Below are 12,011 nucleotides of genomic sequence, written 5' to 3' on the forward strand. Positions count from 1 at the left end.
TGCGCGGCCGCCGCGCCTGCGCAATGGGGGCGGGCTGGGAGCGCGGGCGGCGTGAGGGGAGCGGCATGAGGGGCGGCGGAGAGTGCGAGCGCACCTGGAGCTTGTGAAAAGTGCATATTGTATGACTCTACGCAGATATTTACCATATGTATTTTGATGTATTGATTAGTAGAGCTGTATTTACATTTTAATAATATGATAAATGTAGTCTTGTTGTTAAAAGGTAACTTTTGTAGTTAAAATAAGAATTGTGTAAGCGGGATATTTTTTTAAAGAAGGGAGTGAGGCAGTCGCACCAGATAGCAGCACCAGGACACCTAAATCTTTCAGAGAAAAAGAATTTATTGCCCTCTTATCAGAAGAAACGAACTTCTTCCCGCCACAAAGGTGCTGTTAGGATTAAAAGGAAGAAGTTGATGATGACCAGACAGAATCCTGTATTTGAATGGAATTTATGCATCATGTATGAAGTGTATGAATATGCAACAGGCTATTGTTTTAAGGGTTAATCCTTTGTTAACGGGTATCCTTTTTCGGGCTTGTGCTGCCCAGAAAAAGGTACCCGGACATCCATAACTATTTGTCTTTATTGTCTCATATTATCCTAATCCAGTTTGTCCAAATTATTATTACTCTAATTGTATTACTATTTTTATAACAATTTTATTACTATTAAACTTTTAAAATTTTAAAAACAAGAGATTGGCGTTTTTCACAGAGCTCATCCAGCCCCACCTTCCAACGCAACCCCTCAACCACTAAAACATCACCCAGCGCCACATCCTGCCTCTTGAACACCTCCAGGAATGGTGACTCCACCATCTCCCTGGGCAGCCCAATGCCTGACTGAAGGGTTTTTGTAATATCTCACGTGAATCTCCACTGAGTCTGCTCAAGGCCATTTCCTCCTGTCCTCTCACTGCAGGCGCAAGAGAAGAGACCAGTACCCACCTCACTACAACCTGTTCTTGGGGATTTCTAGAGAGCGATGTGATCCCCCTGAGCCTCCTGCCCTGTAAGATCTTAAGAACTTGGTGTATGTGTGTGTAAAGTAAGAGTGTACATATTTCTTTAAGAAATGCTTGGTACAAAAAAAAAAAATTCTGATTTCAGAAGCATTCATACCAGGTCAAAATGATGGTAAATATGGAAAAGGACCATGGATGAAACTTGTGTAATAGAATAAGAGAAGGCTCCAGGGTGATCTTATTGTGGTCTTCCAGGGCCTGAAGGGGCTCCAGGAAAGTTGGAGAGGGATTTTGGCCAGGGGATGGAGGGACAGGACAAAGGGGAATGGCTCCCCACTGCCAGAGGGCAGGGGTAGGTGGGATATTAGGAAGAAATTCTTCCCTGTGAGGGTGGTGAGGCCCTGGAAAGGAAACTTTCCTGTCTGCCCACCCCGATGCCGCTCTGGGAGTCACACTCATTCCAACCTAACATAAATGGAAGTGGGAAGATAGGACAGGGGAGCTCGTGGGGGAGGAAAGGAGTTTTGCAGGCAGAGTTAAAGTGACAGCAGTAGCTGTTGAGGGAATCCCCATGGTGCTGCTGTGCTTACAGTGTGTTCTGCTTCAGCAAGGAGGATTCCCAGGGCTCTGGCTCCTCACCCTGTGCTCTGAGGGTGCACAGTGTGAAGATATCACCACACATCCCTGCATCTCTGGAGCAAACAGCGTGGCCGTGGGAAGGATGGGGCCAGCACCTGCTTCTGAGGAGGGACCCCAGTGTTGTGAACCCCAGGACCCTCAGCACTCATCACCCAAATCTTGGCACTCTGCCCCCGAACTCCCTACCCAGCACCTGGCACCCCAAACCCCGCTCCCCACAACCTGCATCCTGCACTTGAAACCCCGCACTCAGCAGCACCCCATACCCAGCACTCAGTGCCTGGCACTCCAAACCCCGCTCTGCACAACCCACATCCAACACTTGACATCTCGCACTCAGCACCCCACACCCAGCACTCCCCACCCAGCACCTGGCACCCCAAACCCCACAACCTGCATCCTGCACTTAGCGCCCCACACCCAGCACTCAGCACCCAGGACCTGGCACCCCAAACCCCGCTCCCCACAACCCATATCCCGCACTTGACCCCCCACACTCAGCAGCACTCCACACCCAGCACTCAGTACTCAGCACCTGGCACCCCAAACCCCACAACCTGCATCCTGCACTTGACACCCCGCATCCAGCACCACACAGCCAGCGCTCAGTACCCAGCACCTGGCGCCCTGCATCGTGCACCTGACACTCTGCACCCAGCGCTCAGTGCCTAGAACTTGGCACCCCTCACCCCGCTCCCCGTTCCCCGCACTCCCTTCCCCGTTCCCCGCACTCCTTTCCCCGTTCCCCGCACTCCGCTCCCGCAGCCTGGGGCCGGGCAGGGCGGTGGTTCTCGCCCAGAGCCGCGAGAGGGCAGCAGCGCCCCGCGGGAGTTCCCGGGTGGCCCCGAGGGGCCCCGGGTGGCCCCTGGTGGCCCCCGGGCGCCGGGGACCCCTCCTGCCCACGCTGGCCCTGTCAGCACCACGGCTGAGTAGCGGTGCCCGTACCAGGGAGAGGTCACCACCGATGGCCCCCAAGCAATCACTCCGCAGCACCTGAGCGTCCCTCCTCATTTGGGGACAGCCACGCTGGCGTGGGGAGGACAGGCTGATCACACTCTATCTGTACTCCTTTCTGCTTTACATTGGCTACTCCAAAGAGCTGACTTCAAGATGCTGCCGTGGCAATGGACCCAGCTATATACAGGGCTTTTCTTTTCCTCCACCCCTTCCAAAGGCAATCTTCTCCTGTCCCTTCCAAACCCTTTGCAGTGGGCATCAGAGTAGTCCTGGGTTCCCAGGGATGAACACAAAAGGAAAAATCAGGGCGTACTTTTCAGAAAGTGTGTCTTCACTAGAGAGGTCTGAGAGCTAGAAAGTCCATAAGGAAGTTCCCATGAGGCTCTGCTGGGCTGAACTGCCCAGTGCTCAGAGCAGAAGCTGCAGACTCCCTCCCATGGCTCCTAGCTCTCTTGTTGCCAGTCTTGTCTCACACTCCCAGAGCATTCACCTGTTTTTCCTCTGGTTTACCATGTATTTAACTCATAGTCCAGCCCAGGTGATTTGTGGAAGTGTGGTAATGGTCTTTAATGAGAGGCTGTGCCCTCACACCCTGGGCACTATTCCAGTATGCTCAACCCCTCTTGAGCATATCCCAGGTCAGCAGTCCAGAAACAGGGCCCTGATTGCACAACCTGTGTTAACGAGCCTGCCTTCTGCCTGGTGAGCACGTCAAAACTGCCACAAACATTTCTGTGGAGGATGTGACTCAGGGTCTCCTGCCTGCCTCCCCATGGCTGAGGGGACCCCAGCTGTGCCCTAAATGCTGGAGCTTGCTGAGCACATGGAGGCAGGTTTTGCATGGGAAGGTAAGGAGGGCTTTTTTTCAGCCCTGAAAGCTGTTTATTCTTTACAGCGTACTGACACCAGAACGGAAAGGGCCTTTTCCTGAAACTGGCTATTTATAAACAGCCTGTGGTGCAGAGCCTTCCCTTGCAGGGGGGCAGGGACTCTTGCAGCTTTTCTTTTGCTGCCTTGAGCTCGCTCACAGATCCTTCAGATGGGGAGTGAATAGAGCAGGTCTTGCTGCCCATCTGCTGGAGGCATGCTCCAGTACCAACAGCTTGTAGTAACTCTTTGGAAATGTCAAACTCCAGTGAGTACCTAATTCAGCCCTAAATCCCTTGGCTGTGCAGTTGGTGCTGTTCACAGCCCTGAATTCTTACAGAGGCTTTGCAGGAGAAATTGGCCATTTGTGGCAGTCGTGCCTTTAATGTGTGACGCAGCTGGGCTTGTCCAAAGGGGCAGATCCCCGTGGTGCAAGGGCAGAAATCAGGAGCACTTGTAGCTCTATCTTTCCAAGATGCTGAACAGTGCAGTGTTCACTGCACCTACACACACCAGAGGTGGGATTTGGCTGCTCCAAGAGCTCTAAAACACAGCCTTGGAGCCTTGGCTAGCTTTGCTTCTCTGTTGTGTGAGTCAGCACAGGCAGGCAGTCAGGACAGCCACAAACCCGTGGCTCAAGCACAAAGAGCAAATTTATTCCCATTACTGAGCTGTCCCAAGGGTCCCCAAAGCAACACCCAGGCAGAGGTGCACAAACCTGGTCCATGCTGGAGGAACACAGATCTGCTGCTTACACTGCTTCATCAAGGGTTATTCCCAGCTGCAAGGTCAATTGAGCATTTACAATCCTCCTCACCAGTCTTCTTCTTTTAACCCATTCCTCCCCAACACCTGTGAAAGGAGAGAAATAGGCACCTTGAAATCTCATTTCCATGAGATGCCTTCCTTTGGATTTAACACAGTTTGTGTTGGGATGCTGGGCAACACTCTCCCCTCCTCCTTGTTTTTTTCCCCAGCAGTCCAGTGGCTCTGTGCTCCTCTTCCTTCAGGGACACTGTGATCCTCTTTTGAACCCTGCCAGAAATTCTGAGGAAGCTACAGCTGTGTTTAGTTATTAAAATTACTGTTCCTTTCCTTACCTAGCTGTGCCCTCTTGACAAAGCAGGTTTGCTCTTGGCACTGCTCACAGTACTGCAGTGTTACCTGTATTCTCCCACCTGTAGGGATGTGATGCTTTTTGGTTGTGGCTCTGGTACAGAAGTGTGCCTGGCAAAACAACTGGCACAGGGGCTTGGCTGAGAATTAAAGAATTAAATAAAACCCTCTGTCCCCTTCTGGAGTTTGTTTTGTGCTGTTGAAGAAAGGCAGAGGTGTGCAGAGGAATGGGGCAGACACAACTCTTCAGCCATGCAGGGAGAGGCAGATTTCCATGGGAAATCTGCTTTTTGCAGCTGAAGAAGCGAGGATGGACCATGAATCACAGCCAGCAGTGTGAGAGATCAGAAAACTGGTGCATTGAGGTCTCTTCACCCCCCCTGGTATTTCAGTGGTCATGAGCAGGTCATGAATGTTTGTAGCAAGCTGAACTTGCAAAATTCCCTGGAAATGTGAACTCAGGGGTATTTTTGGCAAATCTGGAAAGGAAATAATAATCCATCTGGGGCTGCAGGATGCAGCACAGCCCCTGCACATGGAAAGGTCCCACTGCCTCTGAGCTGCACATATACAACAGACACAGGACTTGGCTGACTTGTCAAAACTTTCCTCAACTCACTACAGTGCCTTGCAATCAACTGAATTTTGTATTTGCAGTTGAAACAGGAAAAGCAGGACTTGATCCATACCTTGGTGTAGCAATTATGAAGCAACCTAACGGCAGACTGTAACCAGCATCTGAAAATGGGGAGTGTTGTAACGTGCTGAACAACGACATGCCCCCATAAGAGCCCCTCAGCATCAAATATTGCTGAGGTGGACCACAGCGTAACCACTGGCTTTTTAAACAGCAGCATGTTATCCAAGACTTGAGGTGCAGATCCCTGTTTTCCCTCTTCTTCAGGGCAAAGGCTGCTCTGGGAATTGGGCTGGGATCAGATGCTTGCGAAAGCAGCCACTTGCACAGCTTTTGCTACAGGCTTAGTGCTTCTTCTCTGGAATATCACTTGGATTTGGCAAAGAGCTGCTTTCCCTAATCCCTATTCATGCAGAGACATGTGGTGGTTCCTGAGAATCCCTGCTGCACTAGGGACTTGGGCTCAGCAAAGTGGGAATACTCCCTGGGAATATTCCACAGTGGGATCCTCAGTTGTTGTTGCAGAAGCACTCCAGCAGAGTCCAGCTGTAACAAATCACACGTAGGATCTCAGAGATATCCTCATCAACATGTGCTTGTGACTTGAGGATCTGGAAAAGGGAACAACACCGATGTTTCTGGCATTGACACAGTGAGACTTACCTCTGGTTTCTGCTGCGATCTACAGAGGACCTGGTATGTGGGATGCCCTGCCTGGTCCCCTCATCTGAAGGTATTCTGCCTCATTGTGGCAGCTATGAGACTCTTTGTCTTGTCTTTGCCATTGGCTTCTTGAATCCAAATTGCTCCTTTTCCTTGACAATGTGATTGTCAGGGAGCCCATGCTAACAGACAATAATCAAGGGGCTCAGTGCTGTCCAAATGCAGAGTGGGATGGAGTTGGAGATGGTGGAGTCATGCTTTCCTTGGGAGCTGCCACCTACCTCTTGCCATACACCCCAGGAGCAGTGCTGGGACATAGGGAGGGACTTACCTGTAAGACAGGACTGGAGCTGATGTGCAGAGCATTCCCTGGACTCTGCTGCAGGTGCCAGTGTTTGTGGGATGGGTATCCTTAGCAGCCAGCTTGTATTTGAGGCTGTGACTTGTTTTGAGAACTGCACAGGATGACCTCAGGCACAGCCATAGTTTTATTTTTATAAATTGTCAGTATTTGATGAGGAACATCTCCAGTTTTCTAGAGGAGAAAACCACATCTGTGACAGTTCTGTAGCCAAGAACGTGAAAGCTATTTCAATATTTCTTAGTAACTGTGTTTTGGAGTTTTAGGGTGAGGTAAATTGTAAAATCCCCTTTCTTCCTCACCCCTGTGGAAGTCCAGAGGATTCATGGGCAAAGTCAAGATGTCACAAGAACAAACTGTATTCTTTGGCTGTTTTGAGTAGGAACAAACCATCCCCAGAAGTGTGCTGCAGAGAAACAGAGCAAAACTTCCCCCTGCTCAAGGAAACTCAGGCTTTTCTCTAGAGGCTTGAGGAGACAGTGGTGCAGAAACTGAGGTCCCAAGATGGTAGCATGAGGAAGAGGAGCAGATGGGACTCCTCACTCCAAACTTTTGAGGCAAATGCAAACCCAGAAATACAGGGTTTAAAAGAATAAAGAAACGGAGCCCTAAAACTAAAACAAGGCTCCAAACAAATCCCATCCCCTGAAGTTTTCAAAATCTGCCTGGACAAAGCCCAGGGCAGCCAGCCCTGCCTTTGAATGCAGTCCTGCTTGGAGCAGGGGATTGGACTGAGTGACCTCAAAAGGTCCCTTCCAGTCTAAATATTTCTGTGGTTCTGTGATGGATGTTTGAAATATAGAACAACCAGGCCTAATTATAGCATTGGCAAAATCCATGACACATCCATCTACAGCTTAAACCAGTGCTGTTCCCTCCCCCATCCCATAAAGCTAGAAACAGGGCAGAAAAAGGTGATCACAATCTGCAACACACAGTGGTTCTTAGACAGGGAGACACTCAACAGGGAACACCTCAGGAGCTCCAAAATCATTACTAATGTGGAGAAGATGAACAAGAAATGATTGGAAATTTGGGGACACAGAACAAAGTGAGGGGGTGGCAGGTTTAAAATGAAGAAGAGCTTAGAGAGCTTAAGCTTCTTACAAAGACCTTGATTTCTCCCCTGTGGATTTCATTGGCATAAGACATCACTGAAGGAAAATGTATCCATGAATTAAAAACAAGCAAACCAACCCAACCAAACAAAAAAACACACACAAAAAACCCCGAAAACCCAACTCAAAAAAAAACCCAAAACAAAACAAACATCCCCTATTTCTGAGTCAGGAGATCTTTTGAGCCACAGATCAGTGGTTTTGGCCATACAGTAATGTTCAGGTATCCCCAAGTGTCCTCCTATACTGTCAGAAAGAACTTGAATGAGCTACACATTGCCTGCAGAAACACCTGCTCATTCGGGTTTGACCCTGGCCTCTGCTAAACTTGCAGAGATCAGCAGATATCTCCCATCACACTTGGGAAAGATAATTCCCTGTCACCTTCTCCTTTCACTTACATTATAAACTTCTGTTGCCCAGCTTCTTCCTGACTGAGGAGTCCCAAGCTATTCTGTGGCTTCTTTTGAGAAACATTACACCTCAATTGCTTCTTCTTTCTTTACCATTTCTCTAGTTTTAATTTTTCAGTTTTCTATAAACAGACCAGAATTTTTGACAATTCACCATCATGGATCTGAATTGGCTGTTGGTTCTGCAGGGCATTCACTGTTTGATTTTACTTTTCATTCATCTTCTCATTTTCTAGCCTTCCTTTTGCTTGTCTGGCTCCTCCTGAACAGCAAGCTGAGATTTTTCATAGAAGCATTAATTGTCACAGTAAGATCTTTGCTGAGTGTGGCTAGTTTAGAGCCCAGCACTGCATGAAGTCAAGGAGGATTAACCCTTTAGCCATCAGAAAAATCAGACTCACCACACTTGACAGGGTCTTTTGGGGAATGGGGGTGACATACTCAAGAACCATTGAAAATAATCTTAACTGAGCCTGCTGGGACAGACTCCCAAGAAAATCCTGTCTGTGAACCCCCAGTCACTCCACATCTCTGGTATTATCAGTTCCTGTACTCTGACTTAAATCAACAGCACCTTTCCCAGTGCAGTGCACAGCCCTCAGAAAGGATGCACAGACAGGTTCCTCTGGCCATCAAGTGCAAAGTGCTTATCACACAGAAACCTGCTCCTGGTGAAGCTCTGCAGAAATTGCTGAGTTGATAGCCCTCATCTGGGGGATGGACACAGCTCCTCACTTGTAACTGGGACACTGCAGGTCACAGTGGTGTGTACCACAGAGCTTACACCCCCCCCAACAAGAACTGACAGCCTAGAAAATGCTTATCTTGTGGTTGAATTACTTTTATTCTGAGGTTCACTGCTAACTCCTCACTCCTTACCTACAACCTGCAGCTACACAGAGACAACAAAGTTCTTCCAGGTCTCCAACAGCCCATTGCCACAGAGCTGACAGCCTAAGCAGGGCTCTCCCACCTTCAACAAAAGCCCCAGCAGTTGTTTTTTTGACCAGGTCTCCAGACTGGACAGGCATAACCACCAAAAGGGCAGGACTTTAACAACTGGTCTTGAGTTGTGCAAGGGACAAGACCAGGGGACACTGACAGACAGCTCAAAGTGGTTCAGCCATTTGTGGATGCAATAATAGCATCCACAGCCCCATTACTACAGGGCAGGAAAGGAACACTTGGGTATCTCCCTCAACTCTGCAAAGGAACTGGCTGGAAACCCTTTAAAAAGGAAAATCCAAGCCCTGTAAGAGTAGGGGAGCAATGGATGTCTTGATTTTCAGAGCCTTTGTGGTACAGAAAAGCACAGCAGAGAGCTGCAGCCCAGCTGTCAGAGGTGCACTCAGCCTGGAAGAAGTCACCACCCACTCGTCCAAGGAATTCTAAATCTACAAGTCCTTAAAAGTCCTTTAAATCTATATCTTTTAAGTCCTTTCCAACCATTCTATGATTCTATCACCTGGTTCAGCCAGTAAAAGCAGCCATTCTGCAACAGAGCAACACCATCCACATCTGTAATTTCTCCTCAGTACAGAAAAGGAGCATCTCACCCTCCCAGCCACACTTCAAGGACTTCGTTCCAAGCATTGAACTAGAAACCCAATCCTTCCAACTACAGTTATCAGGTGGGGCACACAAGTGACAGGACCTACAGCCCCACCAGCAGGAGCGAAGGCAACGCTTCTCCCAGTGGTTCCGCACTGAACAAATGCACACGGGAGATATTTCAGCTTTTATTCGCAAATCCATCTGTACGTTCCGACTCGCCGAGTGGCAGCTGCCAGGGGCCGGCAGCACCAGGGGGCAGCAGCAGCCAGGAGTCACCGGAGCGCCTGGAAACAAGAGCCAGTGGAGGAAACCAAACCCCGCCGGCTTTTGCATTTCACCTTCTCTGAGCAAGGGAATTGGAAATCGAGTCATCTTTATCACATTCAGAAAGGTGTTGGATTTAGAGTCCTGCGCGTTCAGCATAACGACCTCGAGCTGAAGTGACTATTCTGCAGAGCAGCTTGAAAACTATCCCAGGCTTGCTTTTCTCAAAGCCAGCATCTTAAAGCTGCAGTACTCTCCAGGCATCTTTCCCAGCAGTCCCAAAGCCAAATAACAAAAGGAGCCCTTGCAAATAAATAATCACAGGAAAATAAATAAGATTAGAACTGAAATATACAGTTACATGGTCTTTATTTGGTTTCAGAGGTGGAAAAAAGTGGAGCCAGACTGCAGCTTTAAGCCTCATGCCTGAATCAACCTCAAACACTTGGTAAATTTTACAGCTGATTAGCAGTACAGGTCCGAGATCTGAAGTTCCACGGAGATGAACATTTAGGCACAAACGCACACCCTTCCCCAAGGCATACTTTATTTTTGCAAGTTAGAAAAAAAGCCTGCTATGGGGAAGTGCCCCTTCCCGAGCTGAACAGACACGACTGAAGACCTATTTACTGTCACAGTAAAACATCCCAACAAATAACTAACCCCACCCATGGTTGCGAGGGAAAGCTGGTTCAAACCATGCACCAGGGAGACAATTCTCTCTCAGGATCCTTCAACTCCACTGGCACCACGGATTCCACGAGCAAATCCAGCTACCAGCAGGGCTGCCAGCTGCCTATGGCTTCTTGTGCTCCAAGCCTGGTTGAGGAAAGTCATAAGTCCATTATTTCTACTTAAGCCAGAAATCCTGTTAATGTCATTTAGAGGCAGTTCTACAGCAGGAGCTCTTGATCTGCTCTCTGTTCGGGGCGCACCAACCCCCTCTCCAGAAACTCCCACACAGAAAAAACACACAGAAGAGAAAAGCAATCCATTGCAAGCCAGTGTCCGATGATTGTCCCTTTGGGGAGGGCAGGAATCCAGGACAGGGCAAGGCAGGGGAAGGGAGGAGGATGGCAGGTGGGGAAAAGTTAGAAACAAACTCAAAACCACCAAGACACAAGGAGGAGCTCAAAGCCCCTCAGCAACTGATGGCACTGGGTTGCTGTTTGCTAACAAAGTCTGAAATGAAGTCGAACTCGTTCTGTCCCAAGAATAACTCTGGCAGCTCCTGAATCCGGTCCAACCCCAGTTCCAGGACAAGGGATGTCAAGACCTCCTCATCTATAAGATCAGTGTCCATAACATTCAATGTCAGCGCCGGTGAGGGCATGTGCTGCACGCCCGGGTGCTGGCCCGGCCCCACTCTGTACTGCTGCGCACCCGCTCCCATGGGCCCGTTGCTCATGCCCAGCGGGTGGCCCTGGTACTGGGTGTTGAGTTTTTGTAGGTGCATGCTGGCCATGAGCTGCTGGGTGCCCACCGGCCCCATGTACTGCTGCTGCTGACCCGGCCCATTGAACATCATCGCGTTCTGCATCTGGTGGTGGCCCATCTGTCCGCTGAGGCTCGGTCTCGGCCTCATAGCACCGTCCATGCCAGCCCCTCCGTACGGCATCATCTGAGCGGCGGCGGGCAGCGTCCTCAGCACATGCTGCCCGTGCTGCGGGGGTCCCTGCAGCCCGCTCACCCCCATGCGGTAGCCCTGCAGCCCGGCGCCGCCGTGGCTCATCGGCATCATCATATGCTCGGCCATGCCTCCAGGTCCCCAAGAGATGACAGCGCCTCAGCCACGGCTCCCGGGGACGGCTCCGCGTCCCGCTCCCGCCGAGCCGGCTCCGACAGAAGATCCCGGCGAGCTCCCACCTCCTCCTCCCGGGGAAGGCACCGCTCCGCTGGGTCCGCTGGCGGGGGAAGCTGCGCGGAGCCCCCGCCGGGAGCCGGGCTGTGCCTGCGCGGCGCGCACCGCTCCGGGCTCCGGCAGGCAGCGGCTCCCCTCTCCGGCCGCGCCGGCTCTGCCGAGCTGGGCTGAGCTCCGCACGGCTGCGCTGGGCTGGCCGGGAGTCGCGCCTCCGCTCCCGCACTTATAGCGCGGCGGGCGGGGGCGGCCCCGGCGCCCATTGGAGCGCGGGCGGGCGGCCCGGCCCCGCGGGCGGGAAGGAGGCGCGGCGGGCTGGTTCCCGGCTCTGCTCAGTTCGATAGTCCCGCCGCTGCATCCCTCTGGCACTGCAAGCCGTCGCCTCTCCGCTGCCTTCCTCCTCGCAGTGCCCCTGCCCAAGTCTTTGTAGCCGCTGATACACTGGGCATCAGGTGCCACTGCGGGGCTTGTGCTGAGCTCCCTGTTTACGCTGAACGATGCACCTTTGTCAGGTGATCCCAGGCCCGAGAACAGCTGGTGGCATTAGCTGCGTGGTTGGTTAGTCGGTTGGAAGCATCTTCCTAGCAAGGATGCAC

The 12,011-nt window shown here is 51.0% G+C and overlaps 1 protein-coding gene across 1 annotated transcript; it reads right to left on the reverse strand.

Moving 5' to 3' along the window:
• Positions 1-9,469: 9,469 nt before the first annotated feature.
• CITED4 (Cbp/p300 interacting transactivator with Glu/Asp rich carboxy-terminal domain 4) lies at positions 9,470-11,601 on the reverse strand. Its single transcript, XM_030964597.1, has one exon. It carries the CDS (start codon positions 11,311-11,313, stop codon positions 10,699-10,701), a length of 615 nt encoding a protein of 204 aa, XP_030820457.1. The 5' UTR covers positions 11,314-11,601; the 3' UTR covers positions 9,470-10,698.
• Between the last annotated feature and the right edge of the window lie 410 nt (positions 11,602-12,011).

Source organism: Camarhynchus parvulus, chromosome 23 (genome assembly GCF_901933205.1).
Source record: "Camarhynchus parvulus chromosome 23, STF_HiC, whole genome shotgun sequence".
In the NCBI taxonomy this organism is placed as follows: Eukaryota; Metazoa; Chordata; class Aves; order Passeriformes; family Thraupidae; genus Camarhynchus; species Camarhynchus parvulus.